Source organism: Magallana gigas, chromosome 2 (assembly GCF_963853765.1).
Source record: "Magallana gigas chromosome 2, xbMagGiga1.1, whole genome shotgun sequence".
Lineage (NCBI taxonomy): Eukaryota > Metazoa > Mollusca > Bivalvia > Ostreida > Ostreidae > Magallana > Magallana gigas.
Window position 1 is genome coordinate 784,731 of NC_088854.1, and position 25,681 is coordinate 810,411.

The 25,681-nt window shown below is 36.7% G+C and overlaps 1 protein-coding gene and 1 long non-coding RNA gene across 8 annotated transcripts; one reads left to right on the top strand and one right to left on the bottom strand.

Annotated features, from left to right (window-relative positions):
* The first annotated feature begins 88 nt into the window (after nt 1-88).
* LOC136272615 (uncharacterized) lies at nt 89-1,714 on the top strand. The gene is made up of 2 exons (XR_010710586.1): nt 89-1,199; nt 1,374-1,714. It is a non-coding gene; the product is annotated as an uncharacterized lncRNA (long non-coding RNA).
* LOC105318452 (GRB2-associated-binding protein 1) lies at nt 1,054-25,634 on the bottom strand. Of its 7 annotated transcripts, none has more exons than XM_034444446.2 (7): nt 25,376-25,634; nt 20,582-20,608; nt 13,818-14,121; nt 11,427-12,488; nt 8,413-8,443; nt 7,231-7,330; nt 1,054-4,865 (listed from the first exon to the last, which is right to left on the bottom strand). In XM_034444446.2, exons 1-7 carry the CDS (start codon nt 25,472-25,474, stop codon nt 4,629-4,631), a joined length of 1,860 nt encoding a protein of 619 aa, XP_034300337.1. In that variant the 5' UTR covers nt 25,475-25,634; the 3' UTR covers nt 1,054-4,628. The 7 variants fall into 7 exon arrangements, with proteins under 7 accessions (XP_034300337.1, XP_019918809.1, XP_019918805.1 ...); XM_020063250.3 differs by having other exon boundaries at nt 7,201-7,330; XM_020063246.3 differs by lacking the exon at nt 8,413-8,443 and adding an exon at nt 9,896-9,989 and having other exon boundaries at nt 25,376-25,633.
* Between the last annotated feature and the right edge of the window lie 47 nt (nt 25,635-25,681).

The following is a 25,681-nucleotide window of genomic DNA, read 5'->3' on the forward strand; positions in this document are numbered from 1 at the left end:
ATTTTCTTTGCAGATGTTTCCAAGGGAGGGGGCATAGGTGATTTTACAAGCATCTCTTGTGAAAAAAAGCTTAAGTATTGAAGTAATGGATCATTTTAAGTAAAATATGAAAGGAAGGAAGGGACCAACCAAGCTCCTTGGCTGTCGCTTAAATTTTACTTTTATGATGAACAAAAAACCTTTTCATCAGCTAATCCAAAGTTCTGCAACAGTCAATTGTTTTCCTTTTCTATAAGCTGTATGTCTAATAATAAAATGAAAAAGTTAGCTGCAGGTCTGTAGCTCCTGGTCAGAAAAAAACAGGTTGTCCAAATGTTTTGAGACTGGGAGATACAGACCTGCTTTTTCATCACAAGTGATGTTCAAAGTCGTTTAGAAATTCACACACAGAATTCAAACTTTCAACTGACAGAGCTGTAAACTATTAGCTTGGTGCAGAACTTTGAATCAACCACAAAAAAGCAGGTTATGTTCCAAGTAAGATCATATTTAGTAAAATAAATTTCAGTGATTAAAAAGGGAATCTGTCACTTCGCCCCCATCTTAATTGCTACATGTATTTACTTAGTGGTACATTTAATATGTTCTCTTACTTATGAATATTAAATGACAGTAATGAAAAAAATCTTTCAAATTTCACTGCATTTACAAAAAACAAGAGAGGCCTTCGTCCAACTTCCTTGAGGCATTCACTCTCAATACTGTTTCATTAATTGAAAGTTATGCACAGATTTGATGTCTGACAGCTCCTAAATCACATCTGATGACCTTCATTTTTGGCTGCCATTGACCTCTGACCTTAGTCAATCAATGTAATGTGACAGTCAGACTGGTTTGAACACCAAGGCCAGATAGCTCAGTTGATAGAGCACCTGACTTGAGATTCAGGAGACCTTGGGTCAAAACTTTGTCTAGTCCATCAATATTTCTCCTATGCCTTTACAGTACTAAGGTCTTAGTCCTTTTAATACTCAAAAGATAGTTTGTTACAGACACAGGCTGTAAACCACATGGCTCTGATAAGCTCGGGTATAAATAAAGCAGAAGTCAATGTCATTGTTTAGGAGTTTATTAAAAACTACACACTGTTCATCAACAGGACAGTCTCCAATGCTGACCAATATCTTACAATGGCACACTAATAGTTCAGTACTGTCCAACAGGGAGGATTCAAAACGGTTCAGCTCAAGTAACAATTGGTATGTATGTATCTAATATATATATATATTAAAAATCAATTAACAAAAAAGAGAAATTTTATAACATAAATGACTATTGCTATATACAACAACATAACAAAGTAACACAACTTGTCCCATCAATCAGAGCCCTCATTCTATTGGATGTATCATTTGTATGTCATTAAAAATTAGCAGGAACCAACATTCTATTGGCTGTACATGTGAGTCCATAAAACAAGGAGTTATCCTGTTGGATGTAAATACAAGTCCCTAAACCCTATATAGTGACGGATTTAACACTGCTCCTAGGAATGAACAAGAACTGAGTGCATAAAAGCCCCTAGCATTTCATTCATAAAATTCCCATCTCTAGAGAAATCTGAAAAGAGTCCTACAGTGCTGGTCAGTGGCTCGGGGAGGGAGAGTCCTGCTTTTTGATGGAATTACTTCCTATAGGGAACCACAGTTCCACAGCCTCTGATAAATAATAACAGAACATAACACTACAGGAAGTTGGTTAAGTACCATTACTATTGTACATCAAAAGGAATTATGTTTATTTCACAAGGAACTAAAATTGGTCATTTAATATGTGTATATGACTGTGTGAAATATGAATAAATTAGTGAAAAAGACTAACCTCACCCACTCTTTGCTTTTTAGAAAATGAAATAAAAAACTTTTTTTGAAAAATAAAATAATGATTCTAGCAGTTTAATCAACAGATTATATTTGTGGTATTTACTGTCAACAAACACTGCCTCTTTCATGGGGCACCTGTTGAGAGCTTACACTGAAATATACAATATAACTGTCACTGTGTGGCCTTCGGTTTACACAGCATATTAGTTTTGGTGATAAATGTAAATTAACTTTTGATATATAAACAAAATGTCTGAAAATGGAAGCATCAGTAAGTTTTGGCCAAGGTCTGAGGAAAATGGGATCTATAAAAATATAACATTTCTGTATGGAGGAAATAGATTTCCATCTCATCTAAAGTATCAACAATTGCATGAAATCATTAGTGTACACATTATTCAAGTATTGGTCATTTACATTCATCATAAAAACAAGGTGTGATAAAATGAAATAAGCAAACACTAATACTGGTGTGAAGCGACATAGGCTTTGAGCAAACTCAATACGAGTACACTCGCACAAAAATATAAACCTACGAAGGTTCACATTTAGGCACTAAGAATACCAGGAAGGAAAATAAAGATACCGATTACAACTCATTTTAAAACATGATTTTAAATTCAACAGTAAAACTGGATTATCGCGAAGTTCTGGGACCTGTTGATTCATTTTGCTACACACTGTATCTGTGACATTTCACTGATCATGTAAATGTACCTAATTAAGCAGTAATTATAAGTTAGCACCTTCCACACTGCTTTTTGTCTGCTAATTAAAGAGAGCCATCTTATGATCTTTACCAATATGTACCGGGTATGTTTATCAAGTAAAATAAAATGATCCTTGAAAACATAATAAACAGGTTTTTTTTTTATTCTTAATGGATCACAAATTCAACTTTCATTAACCAGGAAATATATTTTGAGTTAGAAGTTAAAAACTAAGCATTGTAATGATACAGATCCCTGAAGACTTCGCTATATCCAAGAATATAACATATTTGTATTGAAACAAAAGGAGTTTTTATCTATACAGGAATCAATTCATTTACAAACTTTTTGCATTGAATACCAAGAGTAAACTCACATTTTTGCAAAATTCTACAAAATAATTTCATCTATACACAAGTCACATGACCTAACAACCATATTTAGCAGGACAACCACCAGCGCCCCCTAGCGGTGGGAATTCACTGAGCAAATACAAATCTTTGGCTTTATCAGGTTTTGTCGTTATTTATGGTTTCATTTTTTGGCATAATCAAATATTATCAAAATTTGTGGCAAGATAAACAATTGTTCTATGAGCTTGTCAAAAGCACAATATAAAAAACATTAAAATACATCTAATAAGAAGCTACTTCTGAAACAAACTGAAGACAGAGGAAGTATCAAACAACATCATTTTCCAACCACTGAAGCAAAAAATGAGAAAAAGATATTTTTCAAATAATAAAATTTCTATGACCATTAACTGGCATACAATTTTGTGTACAAATAATATATGTATAAAGAGAAATGTTGAAGTATTACTAATACAAGCTTAGCACTCTTCATGGGAAAAAAACAAAACAACCAGTATTCACTGTGACACTTATACGATGTATCGGTTTCAACCAACCTCCACACAACCTGGCATCTGAACAAAGTTTTTATAATATAGTGGATAAGGCGGATCATAATGTTTAATATACAGGGATTGTTGTTACAAGGCCACCTTCTTTTTTCATGTTTGCTCCCTATGGGCTATGTGTAGGTTTGTGTATGCATAGATTATAGAAAATCAACTTTAATAGGCGTGTGATGAAATTTTACTTTAAACCTCTCTTAGTAAAAAAAAAAATAAGTTTTTTCAATATACGATGCTCAAATGTTAATAAAATATTTGGGTTGGGTGCTATTTTTAAGTTCATTGAGAGTAAACAGACTGAAGGTGGCCGACTTGTCAACATGACATGAAAGCTTACATCTACACCTTACATTTGGTCGAATATATTTCTTGTCAAAACAAATTACAGGATCAAAAATTCACCAGTTCAGTGATATATATAAAATATACGAAAAGTCAGAAAAAAAACAACAAACAAATATTTTAAAAATTCTTGAAAAATTATCCTTTACAACTAACTGAGACAGTCAACAAAATGATTTCTTTACATTTTGTGTATTGCGTACTACCTTCAGATTTGGCAGGTGTGTGTTTATACTTCTTTAATTGTGTACAACCTGTACTGTGTACACGTACACCCTTGTACATGTGTGTTGTTTTTCCTGCATTACCTGTGCATTCCTGTTGATGTAATACATACAATAGTCTAATCATTGTGAGAGTGGAATCTGTGCGGAGCAAGATCCCCGTCCCCCTGACATATAACACGACCAGCCACGGGTCACTCCTCCAGGGCCTTCATCACTTCCATCATATAACAGTTCTATGATCTTGATTTCCTTCTGCCATAAGGGTATACCAATCCATAAGGGTAGATTGCACGGATCATTATAAAAACTCCCAAAATGACAGATATCCGCAACAACTACCAAACACAGAACCTGCAGGGTAATGTTAATTGGACAATGACTGCAGCCTACCACATTCACTACCACCCACCACACACACACTGCCACAATCACCACACACACTACCACAATCACCACACACACTACCACAATCACCACACACACTGCCAGACTCATGCGGCATAAAAATACCCCACACACCACCCAGAAATACCGATCACACACCACACACACACAGCCTGCCCTCTACATCACACAATGGAACGGTTCAGCGACCCGCGACCTGCCGTCATGCTTCGTCGTGTTTGCGGTCGTTTTGGACCTTCGACTTGAGGTCATGGAGCCCCTTGGTCTTGACGAAGTCTATCTCCTTGTACTCGGTGGGGGTGCTCTGTCCGGGGTTCTGGACTGAGAGACTGTGGCTGTCATTATCATTGTAAGGATTGTCCAATGAAAGCTCCAGGTACTTGAGTTCCATGTCCTGTTTGTTGGGGGCAGGAGGAATGTCCCCCCATCCTTTGGACCTCTGTAAAAAAAAACCCACAACAGTCAGTGTCATTTCAAAAATTCTTAAAAAGGTACTAATCAAATCAAGGTATTTACAAAAGATTAAATCCCAAACAGGTTACAAACTCATGAATTGTGGATTAGACCTGACTCTTGAAACTGTTGCACTACATTGTTGAACTTTAAAATTGTGAAAGAAAAAAAAGAAATATTTTTGGGAAAAGTTTATTTGTGAATCAACTAAGTCTCATGTATCTTGATGCTTTAACCCTGTTATTAAAATCTTAACCTTTAGTTTTCCTAGATAATAAAAATAATTCTAGAAACTACGAACTGATGATACTGAGTCATGAAATTTTACAATAAAATCACAAAACTGGGACCTATGATGTCTTACAAGATGGCATATCAATTTCACTGCAATAATCTACCTAAATCAAAAAGAGGATAAAGCCCTAGTTACAGAGAAAACAGGCCAATTAAATGTCAATGTTGGCAACATCCTACAGGTTATTAAAGTGCTTGAGAATGAGATGAGGCGAGTCTGTTTTGTCCAGGAAATTGGATCTCTGTGATTCTGCCTGTTAAAAGTAAGTCATTCAAAATACAACTAGAGAGTCTAACTTCCTGGATCAGTTTGTTTCTCCTTTCATATCCTCTCTGTGTGGTCCAACAGCCAGTGTGTATCTTGGCTGTATCTCGGAAGCGATTGATTTCTGTGAATATCACAGCCACATCAACACGACAGGACACTCAGTAACATGGGAAATTATTTCCTAACATACAGATCTCTCCAAGAGGAAAATGGAATTATTCCATGCCTAAGGCAGCAGACCTATATTTCTATGACCTATGATATAATTTGGATAATAAAATCTGCATTGGGTATACCATCTGCATATTATCTATATACTGCATATTTTATAGCTGTAGCAACTAAAATACCACCATATGTAACATGGTTTCACTAAAAGAAGCAAGATGCCACTTCATGTAACAAAATAACCAACACGTGAAACAATATATCACACGTAATAATATACCTAACAATATATCTAACGGTTAAAAATGCATGAAGACAGGTAATATCATACCAAACTTTAAATGTTCAGAAGTTTGAATATAGTTAAAACACATAGACAAAAAATATTGAGCAGTTCTGATTGTTACAAGTGAAATTATCAGCCCTTGATATACCATTGCTGACTGAGGCAAGCCCTGATCATCAATGTCCGTCACGGGAGGAGAATTTCATTTCAACATCAAAACCAAGTATATTCTTATAGTATCAAGACGACAAACTTTAATCACTTTCTTCATTATGGTAATAATGAATGTCAAAGTAATTCAGAGTTACAAACACTGCAGGTTTAACTTTAAAATGTACCAATGCAAACTCAAAAATGAAGATACAAGTCTAAACATATATTACATAATATAAAAGATCATCCTTATTTAGTATAAATAAACAAACAGGGAACAGAGGCGGGCCATGCCAACATGCTAGGAGGATTCTCAAAGGTACTTCATAAACATGCACATTATAATTCAAGTGAGGAAAATTTGTAAAATTCCTCTCAATTTGAGAAACAGCAATTTCATTGGATCACGTGAAGTTATAGCTGAGCCTCATAGGTAATGAACTAAATTTTCAAATAATATTTCCAACTTAATCCTAAAAATTACCCAGGTTAATGGTGAGACAGAAATAACAGAGAATGTGGGGAAATAAAACAAAGCAATTTTCCATTCGTTTGAGCATAATACATGATTTCAAATTTAAACAAAATATTAACTGCTTTAAATTAAAATAATTTGTCCATGCAAAAGACCAATTAAGTTTTGTTTTTTTTTTTGGTGGGGGGGGGGGGGGTTCATTTTGCATACTTTTTAAACTACATTTTTAAAATAAACCGAGTGCAGTCCCATTGCGTGGTATGCATACCCCAGTTAGTTTCCACATCAATAGCTATCATTGAACTTCATACTGGTCTTAAAATTGATACTTTGATAAATACACTTTAAGAAAAAAATCTTACTCTTTCTTATCTTTCCAAATGTGGGCAACTTTGGACCCCATTTCCCCATTTCCTGTTATGCTTTTCATATTTAGTATCTCTGAAATTAATCTTCAATTGAGATACAGAGAGATAAATAAATCAGATAGCTCTATATAGAGACACATGCCACACAGGAATGGAGGATATCATGCATTGGAGTAAGTCAGGCTGGAGGGGGGGGGGGGGGGTGTTATAAATAAACCATGCTGCATCAAACTGAAGGGTTATAGTCAGACTAATGGGTACATTATTATAAAGACAGTGCTACTGGCATGCCCCCTTCTGTGGCCCCACCTGTTCGGAGTAGTAATACGGCATCATGACCTGTTTGGGGTCCACTAAGTAGTCCTCATCTTCCTCAGAGCTGGTCTCCATGTCTGGGTGCCTCAGGGGGGAAGGGAGGGGTGGGGCAGACTGGTTTGACCTAAAAAAGAAAGTCAAAAGGTCAATGACATAATATTGTGAATGGAGAGATTTTTGGTGGGAATTTAATTTTGTTTATTTGGTTGATAACATTTAACGATAAAATAATTAAATTCCCAAGGAAACTTATAAATGGTTATCTGCTTTCCTATGTTTACATTTTTAAAAACAATATCAAATCCCTAAAAAACCGATTTTAGATCACAGTCAAATGAAAGAAATCTCATCCCACAACGATTTCTGCTCCAACTGTACATTGGGTTCAAAGATCTCTATGTGTTCCTCAGTGTTATCAGTTATTTTACTTTCCATGGCAAATAAATATAAAAGAAAACAGATTTTTGAAATGGTTTGATAATTCATTGGAGACTTACATAAATGTTAATACTTTTTGAGTAAAAGTTTGAATTGTGTATTGTAATCTAATTATGTCATAGTAAACTCATTGGTTATTACAATCTGTTGTGATTAAGAACATCACCGACCGAGAGATGATTGGTCTTTAATCAACCAGTACTTAACCATGCACGTATCAACAGTTTATAGTTTTATTTATCTTTTTTGTTTTACCAGTTGAAATAGAAATTGAACATTCAATTTTCATACAATTTAGAGAGAGATAAAGATATGAGTTCAAAAGATGTGGAAATTAAATTGCTATAAAATCTCCTTGTTTTCACTCATAAAAACATGTGACAAAAGATTAGGTCTTTGAGTAACTGCATAAACAGCTCCCTGACAGTTTTTAATACAGGATATTTCATGAATTCAACATAAAACAGAGGTTACTTTAGTTCAGGTGATTTTATCAACATGGTGAAATCTCAGGGCTATAATATAACAGTGACAATGAGATGTGCATGTCATCAGACTCCAATGAAAGGAGACAGACTATAGGGCATTATTACACAATCCTTCAGTTTTTATAATTAATTCAAGAAAAAAATTCAAATGTAACAAGAACTGCAAAGAGGAAATGAAATATTAAATAGAAAGAATTTTTGGGGGGAAAAATAAGTGGAACATGTTTCAATGCTGAATAAGTCAAAGTGCACAAAATGCTGACAATTTGTAAAATTGTACCTAATATTTGTGGGAGTTGCATCCCCTTCACCTGAAATAAAAGGTTAGAGAGTGAGTTACTTCCCTTTATCAGGGGACAGACGGGTGACAATACCCAGGCAATGACATGTCAACAATGGGGGGTCAGTCATTTCTAAACCTATCCATTGGCAGAGTTCTACCCAACAAAACAGAGAGTTGATAAATAGCTAGATCTGGTCATCATACAGGGTTTGTAGCTGAATTTTACTGATGTGATGGGTGTGACTTTCAGTATTTATATCTCAATGTAAGAAATGTGGGATACAAATATCTACTGCTTTAAGGTGTGTAAGCTTTCAATATCTATATCAACTGCTGATATTGATAGGGATGTAAAACAACAGTACAGCTTCTGTTGTTAGGGGATTTAGATAATAGTAACTATGTGAGGTGTAAGATATCAGTCATTATGTGAGGTGTAAGATATCAGTCATTATGTGAGGTGTAAGATATCAGTCATTATGTGAGGTGTAAGATATCAGTCATTATGTGAGGTGTAAGATATCAGTCATTATGTGAGGTGTAAGATATCAGTCATTATGTGAGGTGTAAGATATCAGTAACTGTGTGAGGTGTAAGATATCAGTCATTATGTGAGGTGTAAGATATCAGTAACTGTGAGGTGTAAGATATCAGTCATTATGTGAGGTGTAAGATATCAGTCATACTGTGAGGTGTAAGATATCAGTCATTCTGTGAGGTGTAAGATATCAGTCATTATGTGAGGTGTAAGATATCAGTCATTATGTGAGGTGTAAGATATCAGTCATTATGTGAGGTGTAAGATATCAGTAACTGTGAGGTGTAAGATATCAGTCATTATGTGAGGTGTAAGATATCAGTCATTATGTGAGGTGTAAGATATCAGTCATTATGTGAGGTGTAAGATATCAGTAACTGTGAGGTGTAAGATATCAGTCATTATGTGAGGTGTAAGATATCAGTCATTATGTGAGGTGTAAGATATCAGTCATTATGTGAGGTGTAAGATATCAGTCATTATGTGAGGTGTAAGATATCAGTCATTATGTGAGGTGTAAGATATCAGTCATTATGTGAGGTGTAAGATATCAGTCATTATGTGAGGTGTAAGATATCAGTCATTATGAGAGGTGTAAGATATCAGTCATTATGTGAGGTGTAAGATATCAGTCATTATGTGAGGTGTAAGATATCAGTCATTATGTGAGGTGTAAGATATCAGTACTCTGAGGTGTAAGATATCAGTCATTATGTGAGGTGTAAGATATCAGTCATTATGTGAGGTGCAAGATATCAGTAATTATGTGAGGTGCAAGATATCAATTTCTTTAGCTTTTAATCTAACAAACAGTACTCAATACTGGTATCTATCTGGGGCATGTATCATCAACAATGACTGAGCCCCCCCCCCCCCCCCCCCCCCCATTGTTTACATGTGTCCCCGCTCTACTGTCACCTGCGCCTGTCCGTTTTGACAAACCTTTTTTCCAGCGTGCCTTGAGAACTACTGGAGCTGGGATGCCGTTTAAAACTTCTGGTCCGCGCTGTGCTAAATATAGTATATGTGTCTTGTTCTGTAAAAAGAAGTCAAGCGGTAATGTGACTGTTACACTGAATAGTGCTTATTAATACCGGTAAATATGCTTCAAAATTATCTGTACATCTCATACACTGCAGAAACGTAAACCTGTAAAATTTAGACCTTGTGGAACAATTATCATAGAATTGTGTCTCATAATGTCAATAGATTATATGCAATTTAACTGTAAGACACACTATGAAATAGGCAAACTCTACTGTATTACTATGAAATGACCTGTGAACTGGAAAAAGAAGGAAATATTCCGTGTTATGAGCAACAAAATATCTTCCATCCAAATAGTATACGTGAAAAATATTGAGAATTCAAAGAATCGGGGCTTATATATGTAGATTTATCCTGGGTTAATAAGTCAGAGCATAAATTACTGCACAATCTGCCACAGAATGACAGGGAGCCCTTCCCTTCCCCTGATGCACATGATGAAATGTGTGGCATGCATCACTAACTCATCAATGTCCGGACACGTTTTGATATACCGACGCTGTTTTGTATGTTAAGCTACATACAGAGCTCGTCACACCCAGCACGAGATCCTACAAGCTGTCTGTCAAAACCAACTTATTGAAATTCTGTCACTATAAGCTTGTATTAACTTGTGAAGTTTTGAAGCTATAAATCAAAGACAAAATATTACGTGAGGCAAAGCACTGTGTGTACAGCTGATCTTCCATAAAAACAGCAAAAAATTTTTTATTCTAGTGAAGTCCTTGCTGTTTCAAACTTCAATTGACGGTGTAAGCAAATGACACTGAAAATATTTCTGCAATATATTTGGCTATTGAAGATATTGAAAATATATCTGCCACTCTGACTAGCTACCAATATCTCTATAGTATGACTACTACCAATTTATCTGTGATCTGACTTGCTACTCTGCACAATTAAGCTCTCCATCAAATGATCTGGTAAATTATAATCATAAATTAGGTAATTTATACCAACAATCAAACTGCACAATCTTAATTAACTAATTCTGTATTAGTTATGAAATCTGCACACAAATGAATAACTACTGCCGTGTTTGGGAGGGGAAATATATTTCTGAGAATTTCAATCTGTATTTTGTGCTGTCAACAAAGGTTTATAATTATGGTATATAACAGCTGTGCACTGACTACCACAGTCGGATTATCCTACATTACAGGAAATAAATGAATTTCCCTTCCAATTCTTTCAAACACATAGCCTTGTTTAAACTAAAAATCAAATTGAAGACTGAGATACTGTATCATAAGACACCCCCTCCTCTTTCAAAGATGAAAACAAATGAACTGAATGACTTGCGTAGAATTTAACAACAGTTAACCACAGTGTATATATAAAATCATCTATTGGGAAATTGTTGCAAGATGGAAACCAGTACCATGAACTGTGTACAGGTATTTGACAGGTGTGACGACAAGCTTACCTTGGTTTGTGGAAGGTCTGGGAGACACCCTGGGGGGCCGGGCTGGAGGGGTGTCATACTCCACCTGGTGGTGACCTCCAGGGGTCATATCCAGGTAAGGGTCATGACCTCCTGACATGTCGTGGTATACACTGTCCGAGTTATTCCGGGATTTGTTTCCCTCCATTGGAAGATAATTGTTCTCACCGTCCACATGTGGCTGCACATAACCCTTGCCGGCGTTTATGTAACTGTGGGAGGTGCCAGTTGAACACTTTGTGGGTGGGGGAGGAACACTATTGGGGGACACAGATTTAATGTCACCATTCATTAGAGTACTTGCTTTAGGTCTGTCATAGTGAGTCAGCTTAGGAGGAGGGATATCGTAGGATCCCAGGGAACAATGTTTGTCCAGAGCAGATGGGGGCACCACTTTGTCTAAATCAATCTTAGTAGAAATGTGACTGTTGCTGGGAAGGTTCATATATGGTTCTTGAACATAAGATTTTGGCGGGGGAGGGCGTGGGGGGACATCCCCCATCCTGGGAACACTGGGGTGAGTGGTGGGAGGGACGTCGTACACATCCTGTGACGAGTAGGCGGAGTCCACCTTCTGGCTGTCACTGCTACTGGACCGGGGAGAGCTCGGGCTGTGGTGGGTGGGTGGGGGAACATCGTACGGGTCCTGAGCGTCGTTATGGTCAGGGGTGATCACACGGGGAGGGGGCACCTTGTATATACTGTTTATTCCCCTCTCACAACGTTTTGGCGTATCATAAGTCGATGGGTGAAAAACATCATTGTCCATATCATTGTGTCCCTCCTTGACAGGGGGAGGCGGAGCGTGCTCATCAGGGACATCGTCCACACTGTCCTGACGGTTGGGGCTTGGTTTGTTGCCCGAGCTACACTCTGACAAAGGGAGGTATTCCTCCAGCCAGTTCTGCCTGAGTGTGGGGTGGGGGTCGGTGGGTTGGAGGGTGACAGGGGGCTCGGCTAACACTGGCTTTGTTTGATGGTGTTCTACTGGGAGTGGTAGACTGGCTCTAGGGTTGTCTGTGATCGGTGGAGGAATGTCATCAGCTGAAAATGGGGGAAAAAATTTACTATCTTATATACAAATCTTCTACTTAATCATCTGCCAGATGCTTCAAAAATTTACCGAGTATTTCATAGCAAGTATTCATTTATCAACACTTTTTCAAGAGTTTGCCATTGAATTTCAGGTGATAAAAAGATTCTTACTTAATCAACTTACTGTTGGTCAGTACTTTCTGTTGGTTAGTGACACACTTACTGTTGGTCAGTACTTACTGTTGGTCAGCGACACACTTACTGTTGGTCAGTACTTACTGTTGGCCAGTACTTACTGTTGGTCAGTGACACACTTACTGTTGGTCAGTACTTACTGTTGGTCAGCGACACACTTACTGTTGGTCAGTGACACACTTACTGTAGGTCAGTACTTACTGTTGGTTAGTGACACACTTACTGTAGGTCAGTACTTTCTGTTGGTTAGTGACACACTTACTGTTGGTCAGTGACACACTTACTGTAGGTCAGTACTTACTGTTGGTTAGTGACACACTTACTGTAGGTCAGTACTTTCTGTTGGTTAGTGACACACTTACTGTTGGTTAGTGACACACTTACTGTTGGTCAGCAACACACTTTCTGATGGTTAGTGACACACTTATTGTTGGTCAGTACTTACTGTTGGTCAGTACTTACTGTTGGTTAGTACTTACTGTTGGTTAGTGACACACTTACTGTTGGTCAGTGACACACTTACTGTTGGTCAGTGACACACTTACTGTTGGACAGTACTTACTGTTGGACAGTACTTACTACTGGTCAGTACTTACTACTGGTCAGTACTTACTATTGGTCAGTACTTACTGCTGGTCAGTACTTACTAATGGTCATTACTTACTGTTGGCCAGTACTTACTATTGGTCAGTACTTATTGTTGGTCAGCGACACACTTACTGTTGGTCAGTACTTACTGTTGGTCAGTACTTACTATTGGTCAGTACTTACTGTTGGTCAGCGACACACTTACTGCTGGTCAGTACTTACTGTTGGTCATTACTTACTGTTGGTCATTACTTACTGTTGGCCAGTACTTACTATTGGTCAGTACTTATTGTTGGTCAGTACTTATTGTTGGTCAGTACTTACTGTTGGTCAGCGACACACTTACTATTGGTCAGTACTTACTGTTGGTCAGCAACACACTTACTGTTGGTCAGTACTTACTGTTGGTCAGTACTTACTAATGGTCATTACTTACTGTTGGCCAGTACTTACTATTGGTCAGTACTTATTGTTGGTCAGTACTTACTGTTGGTCAGCACTTACTGTTGGTCAGTACTTACTATTGGTCATTACTTACTATTTGTCAGTACTTACTGTTGGGGTTATCCTCCGGCTTCAGTCCACACACACTACACAGGTTCCTCACCCAGGTGGTCATCTGCTCCTCTGTGTCCGTCGCCAGGAAGTAGGTCCGCTCCTTGGACTTATGGAAGGTTTTGATTGCCAGCAGGAAGGGGTAGAGTTCGAGGTCGAGGGATTCGATGATTTGTTCACAGTGCTCCAGATCTATGACCCCCTTCAGTCGTTTACAGTTCTCATCCCCGTAGTAGTTCAGTACGTACTGATGAGGAAGACTACCCTCGGGCTTGAACAGGACAAAGAACCTTCGCTTCCATCGCTGTCAAAGAGAAATCAAAAACTCAATATGTCGCCATTATTATTATATCCACAGAAGAAATGACTGTTATTATCTTCCTCTGCAGTGAGGGGACCATGCAGAAAGAGATTCCCACAGAGCATGAATTATTCACTACACAGCTGTAGATTTCAAAATATCAAAATCCACCGAGAACAGCATGAATATTTGATGGAAAAATAGCCTTTTTCCCTAATTAACATAAATTGTCATTCAACAAAACACGAGAGGCAATTAAATTAATTAATATAATCTTGTGTGAATACACAAACCACCACAATCTTGGACCAAATAATGGAGGAAGGTCCGCTGTTACAGGCTTGTAATGTAGCCCTGTCTGAGTCACACAAACTCTTTCTCTGAGTCTGTCTAGTAATTAGCCAGCTCTGGCTACAGTGTTTGTCTCGTAAATTAAGGATATCACAACTTCTAAAGAAAAAGGCAGGAATATCTCCTCCAACAATTAGAAATATCACCAACCCGGATGACTCAGATAGATTTCAGAGTCTGCAGAATGTTTGTTCTTTCTTGAACTGCATATGCTTAAACATCACATCTTTCAAAAACAAATTATTCCAATAAAACCTTGAGAAATTGAAATAAGTCAGATGACCCAAACATCACTCTGGAAAAACACTTTGGTATTTCACCAATGGCTGCATTATGCAAAGTCACATAATCCGCCTGTGCAAGTTGGATAATGTCCCAGCATATGTACACCTTTCTATTTATCTGTGTGTCGAATAGCTTTCCTCAACAAAATCTTGAAAGAGAATATAAATTGCTGTCATCTATAATCTTTGTTAATTAATTCAAGCCAGATGCAAATTTCATTAGTCCCTAAAAAAAAACTTTTAAAATATTCTACACATGAAATTCTAAATTGACCGATTCACTTGAATGCATGTTGAGATATTTCCCTGTAGGTGCATGGCTACTTTTGACTGTACTTTAACATCCGTGATGTTCATGAATTAATGACACCGCACTTAGAGGACTAGAAGAAGCATCATATATCACACCTGTGAACATCACAGGTAAATAAAGACATGGCCATTACATGGGCTGGCTGCCTCCCACCTCGACCAGGTAAACACAAGCTTACATCATCAAACAGGTAAACAAAAGCTGACATCACCTCTGAAATAAGAAATCACAAGTTCAATGAGATCCTTACAATCTTGGTCTGATTATATTCTTGCAATGGACAGATTCACTGGTTCACATAGACCTTTCTCCATCCCTACAATCGACCAATTTCTAAATATATATTCACCAATTCTTCATGACAAATTTTCGTGGAGAACAGAAATACTCAGCCCTATTTACAGCTAGTGTAATAATGTGTAGGCATGTCCCTAGTGTAAGAATCTGTAGGCATGTCCCGCAAAGAACAAAGAAAGATGTGAGAGAGAGAGGGGATAAAAATACCGCATTCCTGCTATAATTAGTCTGTGAGTTGTCAGTTTAGTAGGATGTCCCAGAAACATGCTCTGCCAGCCCTTGTATCTGTAGCTACAGCAGCGGTGTACCAAGTGACCGAGGAAATACTTGTCAGCCGCCATCAATTACTGTGAACGACTTCTGAACATAGAGCTAGGATTTGATGTCAGCAAAAACAAACAGATGCTTGCACTCTGCCTGGTATAACTGCAACCTGTATGTCAACCAATACAAGCTGCATATTTCATGAAAAAAACAATACAGCTTGTCTTCCATCTAAACTGAAAACCATCTAAACCACTAACAACACAACCTATCCCAACCACTGTAGTACACAGACCATCCCAACTATACTGAACAACCACTGTAGTACACAGACCATCAAAACTATACTGTACAACCACTGTAGTACACAGACCACCCAAACTATACTGTACAACCACTGTAGTACACAGACCATCAAAACTATACTGTACACCACTGTAGTACACAGACCATCAAAACTATACTGTACAACCACTGTAGTACACAGACCACCCAAACTATACTGTACAACCACTGTAGTACACAGACCACCCAAACTATACTGTACAACCACTGTAGTACACAGACCACCCAAACTATACTGTACAACCACTGTAGTACACAGACCACCCAAACTATACTGTAAAACCACTGTAGTACACAGACCATCAAAACTATACTGTACAACCACTGTAGTACACAGACCATCCCAACTATACTGTACAACCACTGTAGTACAACCACTGTAGTACAACCACTGTAGTACACAGACCATCCCAACTACCTGTATACTGTGCAAACACCGTACAACCCAACTATTAATATATAGGAGACTACTCTACCCACTGTAGACTATCCAAAACTGTAATACAACCATCAACCCCTTCACCAATTATAAATCACCCATGTTGTCGATTCAATTCCTTGACCTTATGTTGATTCAGTTCTTACAGTTAATACACAGTGACTATTTTATAGTCACTTCTTTATCATATTTAAATAATTATCAGTCACTTCTTAATAATATATATTTTAAAGAGGCACTTCTTACTATACTTGGCATTTATCTTTTAATATCTAAAAATATTTCCCTTATAACATGTATAATACTTGTTAATACGTGAAACACTTAATTCATGGAGTTACTTCTTAAAATACCTGTCAGCATTACCTATGATTTGGAGTTACTTCCTTATAACACTTTACTGTGGATTTTTTTTTTTTTTACCTAAAAACTACACTGAACAAAACACACACCTTTTGTTGATTAACCTTCACACCTAATTCTTACAATCATTTAACATGACAATTAAATTAAAACATGTGTTCCCTCAAATACAGCAGGCACTCATTATTCATTTGTCCAGAGGTAACTCGGGACAGTTATGTTGTACTGAGAGAGAGAGAGAGAGAGAGAGAGAGAGAGAGAGAGAGAGAGAGAGAGAGAGAGAGAGAGAGAGAGTGAGAGAGAGAGAGAGAGGGATATGTTTACATCATACCGACCTTGGCGAGACAGTATCAGTGACTAACTGGTCTTACACAGGTACAAGCTTATTCCTACCCGGACAAAGTCAGTATACAAACAAACAGTGGTCAAGTAGCTACCCTCATGCAGCACATGGACCTTCAGCCCTCACAAGTTTAAATCTTCTACTCCCATAAGTGACCTGAGAAATATCTACCCTTAATTCTAAGCAAAACACTGTCATAGGCTGATGGCTGGGTGGGCTATGAAGTTAAATGACATGAAAACGACAAATAAAAATAAAACGGAAAACCAGTAATTTAAACAAGAAAAGGTCCACCCATCTAAACCCTAAAGAATGAAAGTTGATATAAAAATATTTAAAATTTAAACAAACAAGAAGATTTATATCTACAACGAAAATTCTACTGGACTGGATTTCCCAAATTAAATTTCGGCATTAGACTTACAATTTTTCTTATGAACTAGTACCAGTTCTCTTTATATCAGATCAAAGCATTTACAGAGAACTCACTGGATTGAGCAGCCTTAACTTGTCTGGGTGTCTGAGTCTGTGAGAGTGGTCAATGACCCTGCCTTCATCACCCCGGGATCATCTTCCCCCACCCCATATACACACCACACTTTGATCCCCCCACTCAGCAACCACCCACCCCCTGGGAACAAAACAACCAATATGGAGCAGGTTATATCATCAGCGGGCCGACTGTAACTGAGCACCAAACACCTACATGTAGCCGAGGCGGCTTCACATCCACACAAAAAGGCAATTACATGAAACAGATTGTCAGAGTTCAGGAATGCCAGGCATGCTTGTCAACAGGTTTTTTATGTTTCTCTTTCCATTTGAATACCGAAGCCAGCTATTTATAGAGCACAGCAAGGTCCCCCTGCACTGAGTTGTTTACAACTACTTTCACTTTCACACAAGGAAATGTATTTACTTCCTCTCTCACTGTTTGGGAGAACTTGTGCCTTGCACACAAGTTCACATATCGGAGATTGGGGCTATGTTAGCTATTATCTGACATAGGCAAAATCACCTCCCCGGAAAACCATTAGAATAATAGTCCATTAGTCGACAGTGAAATCAAGGCTTGGGTTTGTTTCTCCTTCAGAATAACTTCCTTCTAGCGAGTCAAAAAATGACCGTCCCTTCATAAAAACACAATGAAGAGGAGCAATAAATAAAGAACAGATCATCGATGACGGCCAAGTACCAATCAACCGGCATATACAAGCTGATATTCAATCTCCCTTCATTTCATTAAACGTTGTCATTTTGAATATTTCTGTGTATACCAGTACTTATTTCAAAAATTCCATTTTGATAAAAGGCATCTCATCTGTCAAATTACTTCAGTAAATTGATCAGATAATTTGTTGATATTCAATTATACTTTCATATCTGACATTTGTCATATTACAACTTACCGGTGTCAAAAAGGTACATCAAAATACATACAGGTAAGTAAAATCTAATCAACTCTCACAACAGGTATAAAGATAAGTAATGATCCATCGAGAGGAGACATATTAGCTGACCAAGTAGAGGCCAGCAGTGAGGATATGATAGTGAGTGGTAATGAAGACTAGCACCTCTGACTGGTTACTGTCTGGTCACGCCTCACTGATCCATACACACATCTAACATCACCATAAAACAAAAGCCTTACGTCACAGGAAGGACTGCTCTCTCTGAAACCATTACCTTAATGTACCTCCACGTTCTGTTTGTCAACAAATGCACAGTTTATGTCTTACTACTTAACAATTAATAACAATGTGGGGTTTTAATTGTTATAACATAGGTAGGATGGGAGCACAAAGGAAAACAAAGAGAGACAAGGGACCAGCAAAAGGGCCACTCAGGGTCCAATGAAGGGCCAAAGGCAGGCACACAATAAAGCGCCAATACTAGGGCAATCACAATGTACAATAATTATTAGATTCATATTATTCCCACAACCAGCGATGCCAAATTTATTTTATGCTGACAGTGAATATCAAAATTAGAATGAATTAATCTGTACTAATTAATTAATATGTAAAGTAACTGCTATATAAAGTTAAGAATGTGAGCGTGTCCATATTGAATTAGATCAGAAGTCATTAATTCAAGTGCTGGATTCCATTAACTCTACAATACCAGAAATAAATATTCCAAATTTGACTGCTCTTATCCGGATTATCTGGGTTTTTTAAACTAAATATAGAGCTGTTATGAACACTACACTGAAAACATTATAACACTTACCGAATCCAAAACAAACGCACAAAAAGTAATAGCATCTAGTTTTCTAAAAATAATTATTATAACGTAATTCAACCTAAACAATTATTTCAGAAAATGAAATTAACAAGAAGTTTGCGATGTTTGGTGAACCATATTTGTCAGCTGTCACCAGCATCTTAAGATCGGCTTGGATATAATAAATCATCTCTGGGACTGTTCTCCATAGCTAGTATCTACCGAAAGATTGACACGGCTCACAAGTCTAATTCATTCCATGTTCAGAACAAAAAACAGAGCAGTTAATGTAGATTAAATTTGGACGTTTTAATTATCATGCATGGAATGTGTTAATTAGTTCTTCTGATTTCCATTACACATTCGAGGAGAGTTCTGATTTCAGATATTGTACAGAAGTGATCGATCTCCATGCTATTGTTTTGATTGCTGAGGACAGATGAACTACAACATTACTCAGTACCAAAAGTCAGCTCATGCCTTACCAAGATTCCTCTTACTCACAAAACAAAAGAAACATGCAATATACCAAAGCATTCCCTAAAAATCCAAAGAAAAAAGATCCAAAAAAAATTAATACAAACAAGAAACCACGATAGATGGCCGGACTGAGAAGCAAAGCGTTTGTGGAGAAATTATTACGACGGCATTTTTAGCTGAACTACATCATGTACATGTGTGTTTAAAATTAAAGTAACAGGTACTTTTTATTTATTGCTAGTAATTTAATATCATGTCAAAGGTCTCCGAGTTAAAACTGATTTTCCTTTTAGATACATATTATTGATACTAACAAAGATGGTTACCTTTAAAGGAAATCATAAATATCATTTATACTTAAAAAAAAACAAACAAAAAAACGGAGATACCAGGTAGACCATAAGGGCTTTTTCGAAGTAAACTGCGTAATTATTTACACATTAGAATAGAGTGCTTAGGTGTCATGACCAAACCTGAAAATATGTAAACAACAGAAAATGTATGAAAGATCTCAAAATCAGTATCTCTCCATAATCGATCATGTGTTGTGTTTGCTTTGCAATCCGGCCGACTAATATTAGAAATGACTGACGGATATATGCGTGTGCACATTAATTACTTTGTGGAATAAGAATTAATTTGGGTCTGTTAATGAAGATGATCATCTCAAAGTGAATGGGTTTCCATCAGTCATCAGTGGTTATTAAAGAAACTGAAAGTGGAAAATGAAAATAACAAATACACGAGAATAAACTTACTGTTGTGTCCATCACATCGGCAGAAAACTGGTAAAATAAAACACATCATTTTATCAGAAATGCTTTGATTTATCTTCCTTCACTTGCTAGCTAAGACGGTAAAAATCTTAGTCCTTTTACACAGCAGGAAAGATTTTCAAAAAGTAAACTTATGCTACAGGAACCTCTACTTTTGATCTAATAATCTTAAAATGAGGCTTCAGAAAGAAAGGACATAATAAAGAGCCTCTATTTGATAGGCAGATGTACCCCCAATCTCAATCGGCAGGCTTAATTTCTGTGATTTCTATTGAATGAAGACGCTCTGTACGACAGGTGATGTCTAAGGTGGGATAAACAATACACAAAAGCAGGCCGCCTATCTGAGTGGAAATGACAGATTGCAGGCGTAATATCTCGACTCGTCATCAGCGGTGGACTCGAGGGGGCTCAGCCCTCGGTCAACAAGACAGGTGGTGCTCGGCTCTAACCAGAGACTCTATCTCATGCCATCAATAGAAACGACACCACCCTCCCCACAATCAAGACATTTACCGAAATATAGAATTCTTAAACTTTTAATAGCATTTTTATTACGTTTTGTTTTTTTATTATTTTTTTGGAGTTCAGTCTGTCTTTCTCAATCTTAAGTTCATATCAACTGTCAATTTCCATCCTTTTCTGCTCTACTTAATTTTTGAATTACTGAGTGAAATTATTTTCCAAACATTAATAGCCTTCAGCATAATGTAATGTGTGTTTATTCTTCACTGCCCTGTTTCATCATGGCCTTGATTAAGATACATGAATTGGCATTAGAATGTTGCCCCTCCCTCACCCTTCCACACTTTAGTATGACAGTAGTATGGGGGGGGGGGGGGGGGGGGGGGGGGGTTTCACTTCATTAACAATGACTGTACTATTATGGGGGGGGGGGGTGTTTCACTTCATTAACAATGACTGTACTATTATTACAATAGCTGTACAACTCTAAGAGTCTCCTCCTAATTACTGAGCATACTCTCAATATCTATATGAAGAGCACATTTTCAGAAAATGGTTCTATGTATCATATTTATAATTGTCTAATGTGCCCCATCATCAGGCAGGAGACGGTCGGCCAAGGGTTCTACTTATCTCATTTCCAGAGGTAATTCACACCCCATCACAGAGCCATTTAGTACATATTGTAGGAGACCATCAGCCTTGTGTCGGCATCAACAGTACTTAGGAATTTTATATTCATTTCATAATTAATTACCTTCACCAACAATGAAGAATTAACACTGTACCAAGCATAACCTGAAGTCAAGTCCTTCTTAATACGAAGGACTTCTTAATACGAAAATTGGAGTTTCTTAATCAAGATAAAAATACAAGATATTATTGAGCTGCAATAATTCTACAATTCTGTTGCAATAATTCTACAAATTTGTTTATCTGACATATCCCTCAACCCCCTATCCCCCCCTATCCCCCCCTAAAAAAATAAAATTCAAAATGAGGCCGGCTCTGGTTTGATGATTATATTCCTGGTCCTTTTCATTCTGTATTTTCCATTTTCACATAGTTTTGCAAAATTACAGTTTTTGAAATAGTATCGAACACGTTATATGACAATTGGTTTAAATAAAGACATAGTCCTTTTGACTAATCACTATGATTTATAATATGTTTTCATGATGACGTCCAATTTTCAATAAATTAACTACCGACAACATACAGGCACAGCGTTTACTCGGAAAACCAGACATTTGTTTTAACTTAATTTTCAAAAAATTTGAACTCGAAAAAAATTTATCAAAACTTCAATCAAATTAGGAAAACCCAGTACATAATGTATCATTATAATTAAGATGAATAATAAAATTACTGAAAAAGTAATAATTTTAAATCAATTTGTTATGATCAATCAAATTTAATCCTAACCTCACGTCCTATAATAATTAAAATATCCTTCTCTTTAACAATTCAAAAAATGATAAATAAAATATCTCAGATTCTCTAAATAAATAACACTTACTTTATTTTAAAAGATTTTTGGAGAAATCTGATACTTAAAAGGTAAAAATAATCTGTTTATAGCTGAAGGCCAAATGGTGAACTTGTTCATGCCCAAATTATCTCCACGGCTGTATAGTTTAAATCACCGTACCCATACCATGCTACCTTAACCAACGTACATAATATATTCCATCATGACAGTGTAAGAATTACATGTACCAGAATACTAATACAATTGCAGATACATCTACAGATATTAATGGTCTACCAGTTATACTAGTATAGGGGTTCACTGGGACTATATAGTGTAACTCTAATTATGAATATATAATATCCAAATTTCCTTCTCCCAAGCTAACAACATTTTGTGTTTTAGGTAACTTTAGTAAGAATTCATTGAGGACAAAATAATCAGTGACAAAGATATTGATTCATAATAAATGCATTGCACCTATGTGTTATGATGAGAGAAATAGCCCACATACCTTTGACTTGACGTTACTAATTTTAAATACCTCAGGTAGCACTCATACCTGTCGTGCGTTCAACCAAAACAAGCAGGTAATCATCTCTAATAATCACTGATCAAGTGTTAGAGATTAGCAGCAGTGAAATTTATCTACAAGTCCTTCAGCTTATGTATTACATGGGTCACTCTGTCTTTACGACTGAGGAAGAGAGTCCTAACTTTACATTTAGTGAACATGGGCTATAGGGCTGAAAATTTTGATTGACATTGAAACTCTACTCACTTAATATAAAATGTTAATCTTATTTCAACAAAAGACCTCAATGGGTGGGACAGCAGGCATTGCCTGAAGAAATCTTCTTCATCCCTTGACTCAAAATACTCTTAAATCTCACCCATGCTGAGGCCTGAAGTTCCAAAACTCAGACTGGGCATGATCTATCTGACAGTAGACAATCTTACAGTGTGATCTATCTGACAGTAGACAATCTTACAGTGTGATCTATCTGACAGTAGACAATCTTACAGTGAACAGTTCTGTCAGAGTGACTCCTCTTGGGCATGCTGTTATCGGGGCTCAGTTGATCAATCAGACACTCCCCCTTTCTGTCCACACATAGCTACAGCTACTGGGGGTGGGTGGAGGGGCATGTACTGGGAATATGTGGGTGAGAGCAGAGTGCATGACGATAATTGACACTGCTCTGCAGTTGTTTACAACTATTCCAAAACACTGCGGGTGTTAGTGGGTAGTGATATAGTTATATCAAATTAAGATTAACACAGAATCGAATTGGAACCAAACCTATTCCAATACTTCTGACATTTTGATTTGGAGGACAAATTATATTAACTACTCTTAAATAAGGCAATCCCGCTGAAAATTAACTCGGTATTGCATGAAAATTAGCTGGACAAATTCAATGGTACTTTTGCACACAGTTTCTCGGTGTGAGTCAACTTTGCTTTGTTACTTAAAAGCTTTAGTGTCAAGCGTTTAAATATAGCTTAAACAGTCATGAAACACTTGACAATGCCTTTTCCTTTCAAACTGATATTTAGTTTTATAACAATCAATTTTTCTATTCTGTTAATGACCTGCCATATGTTTGAGTCTGCAAGTGGATGCTCTGCTCCCAATTGACTTAATAAACTTGAATGGCATTAAATTACCCCAATTCTCTACACTGCATACCCCAAGTGCTTCGGATCCACTTATTAATAAATATGAGTACCCCTAAATGTCACCGAGGCAATGAACATGGACATTATCCATAAACTCAAATAGAACAGTTCATCCATATTTTTCTGCTCTCCTAAAACCTCCCTACAAAATCACATGTTTCAATAGTGTGTAGAAAGAAAAAAATATAGCTAGCTAGTTTATAATGGAAGATCTACGTGACATTTTAACTGATCACCAAGTGGATTATGAACCTCTTAACAAACTTAAGAAATACTGCTCTGCCATTGTTAAAGTAGAAAAAAAGAACGAATTGAAATGAGAGAATTTAAAGTACTGTACTGCTCTTATTTTTCTACATAAGACTTAGGATAAACAGCTTTTAATCCAATCTACAAAATTCCAAATAGGCAGTCAATTTTCTGTCTAAACATGTTATAAGGCTGATCAAGATTAAATACTTTGGCCTTTCAGTCTGTATGTCAATAAATAATATTGAGGTATTCTGACAAGGAAAATATCGTCTGCTGTGAGAAGAATCTTCTCTTAAGACTGTCTCATAAAATTGTCCTTGCAAAATTTAGTAAAGAATGAAAATTGAATTGTTTTTTAATTTGCTGCAGCATATTATTAATACCCTCTATAGTGTAATAGTTATTGTACTTACTGAGTAAAGAAGCACAAGAAATGTGCATAGACATAACTGGTCGTGAAGAAATATCATCAAGTATTGTATAAATAACATCTTCAAATATCTGTTTAATTCTTCACATATTGCTTGTCCTTAGACAACTTACATTGTTGGTGTAAGGAACAGAATGCTGATGAGTTTATTAATGCTTACATATTTCTTTTTTTTAAAATTTGACATATACCTGACAAAACCAACAAGTCAGTTATCTTAAATTAATCCATATAATTAAAGATCGTATAACTACTCTTATCATATTAATTTATTTATCAAGAAACAAGTTATTTGCTCTTCTAATTAATATACATATTTTACACATTTCATGAGAATGATGAGCCTCAGAAATAAAAAGTAAAAAGTTTTGGGAAGAGTAACAAGGTCTTTTGAATCTGTGAAGTTAAACAAAGCAACTTCAAAACAAAAACTAGCAAAATGACATCAATGTCAAGTGAATACAAAAACGCTTACAGCTCTAAAGATTTTCCAGGCCCCTGTCAGGCGGAATTTCTTCTCTGGGGGCGATTTGACCATCCATCCCGAATACACTACGTTAGCTATCTTGTTCATTTTTCACTTTCTTTCCGGCTCCCTGATTCCAACATTTATCCCGATGACGATATCCAAAATAAGACCATGTTTACGTATCAACTAATCATTTCATCTCATCATCTTTTTCAAGAAGATACAGGAAGTGTACAAATATTGTTTTTCTGCCAAACTCAATAATGGCTTCTTAGTAGTGCCCGGAAATGCTTCGTGTATGTAACGAGCGTT

Coding starts and splice junctions, on each gene's coding strand:
- LOC105318452 (XM_020063241.3), bottom strand. CDS start 25,474: ATGAACAAGATAGCTAACGTAGTGTATTCGGGATGGATGGTCAAATCG. Junction 12,489..13,817: donor GCCGGAGGATAACCCCAACA/GTAAGTACTGAC, acceptor CCCCATTTTCAG/CTGATGACATTCCTCCACCG. Junction 9,990..11,426: donor CAGACCTTCCACAAACCAAG/GTAAGCTTGTCG, acceptor TTCTTTTTACAG/AACAAGACACATATACTATA.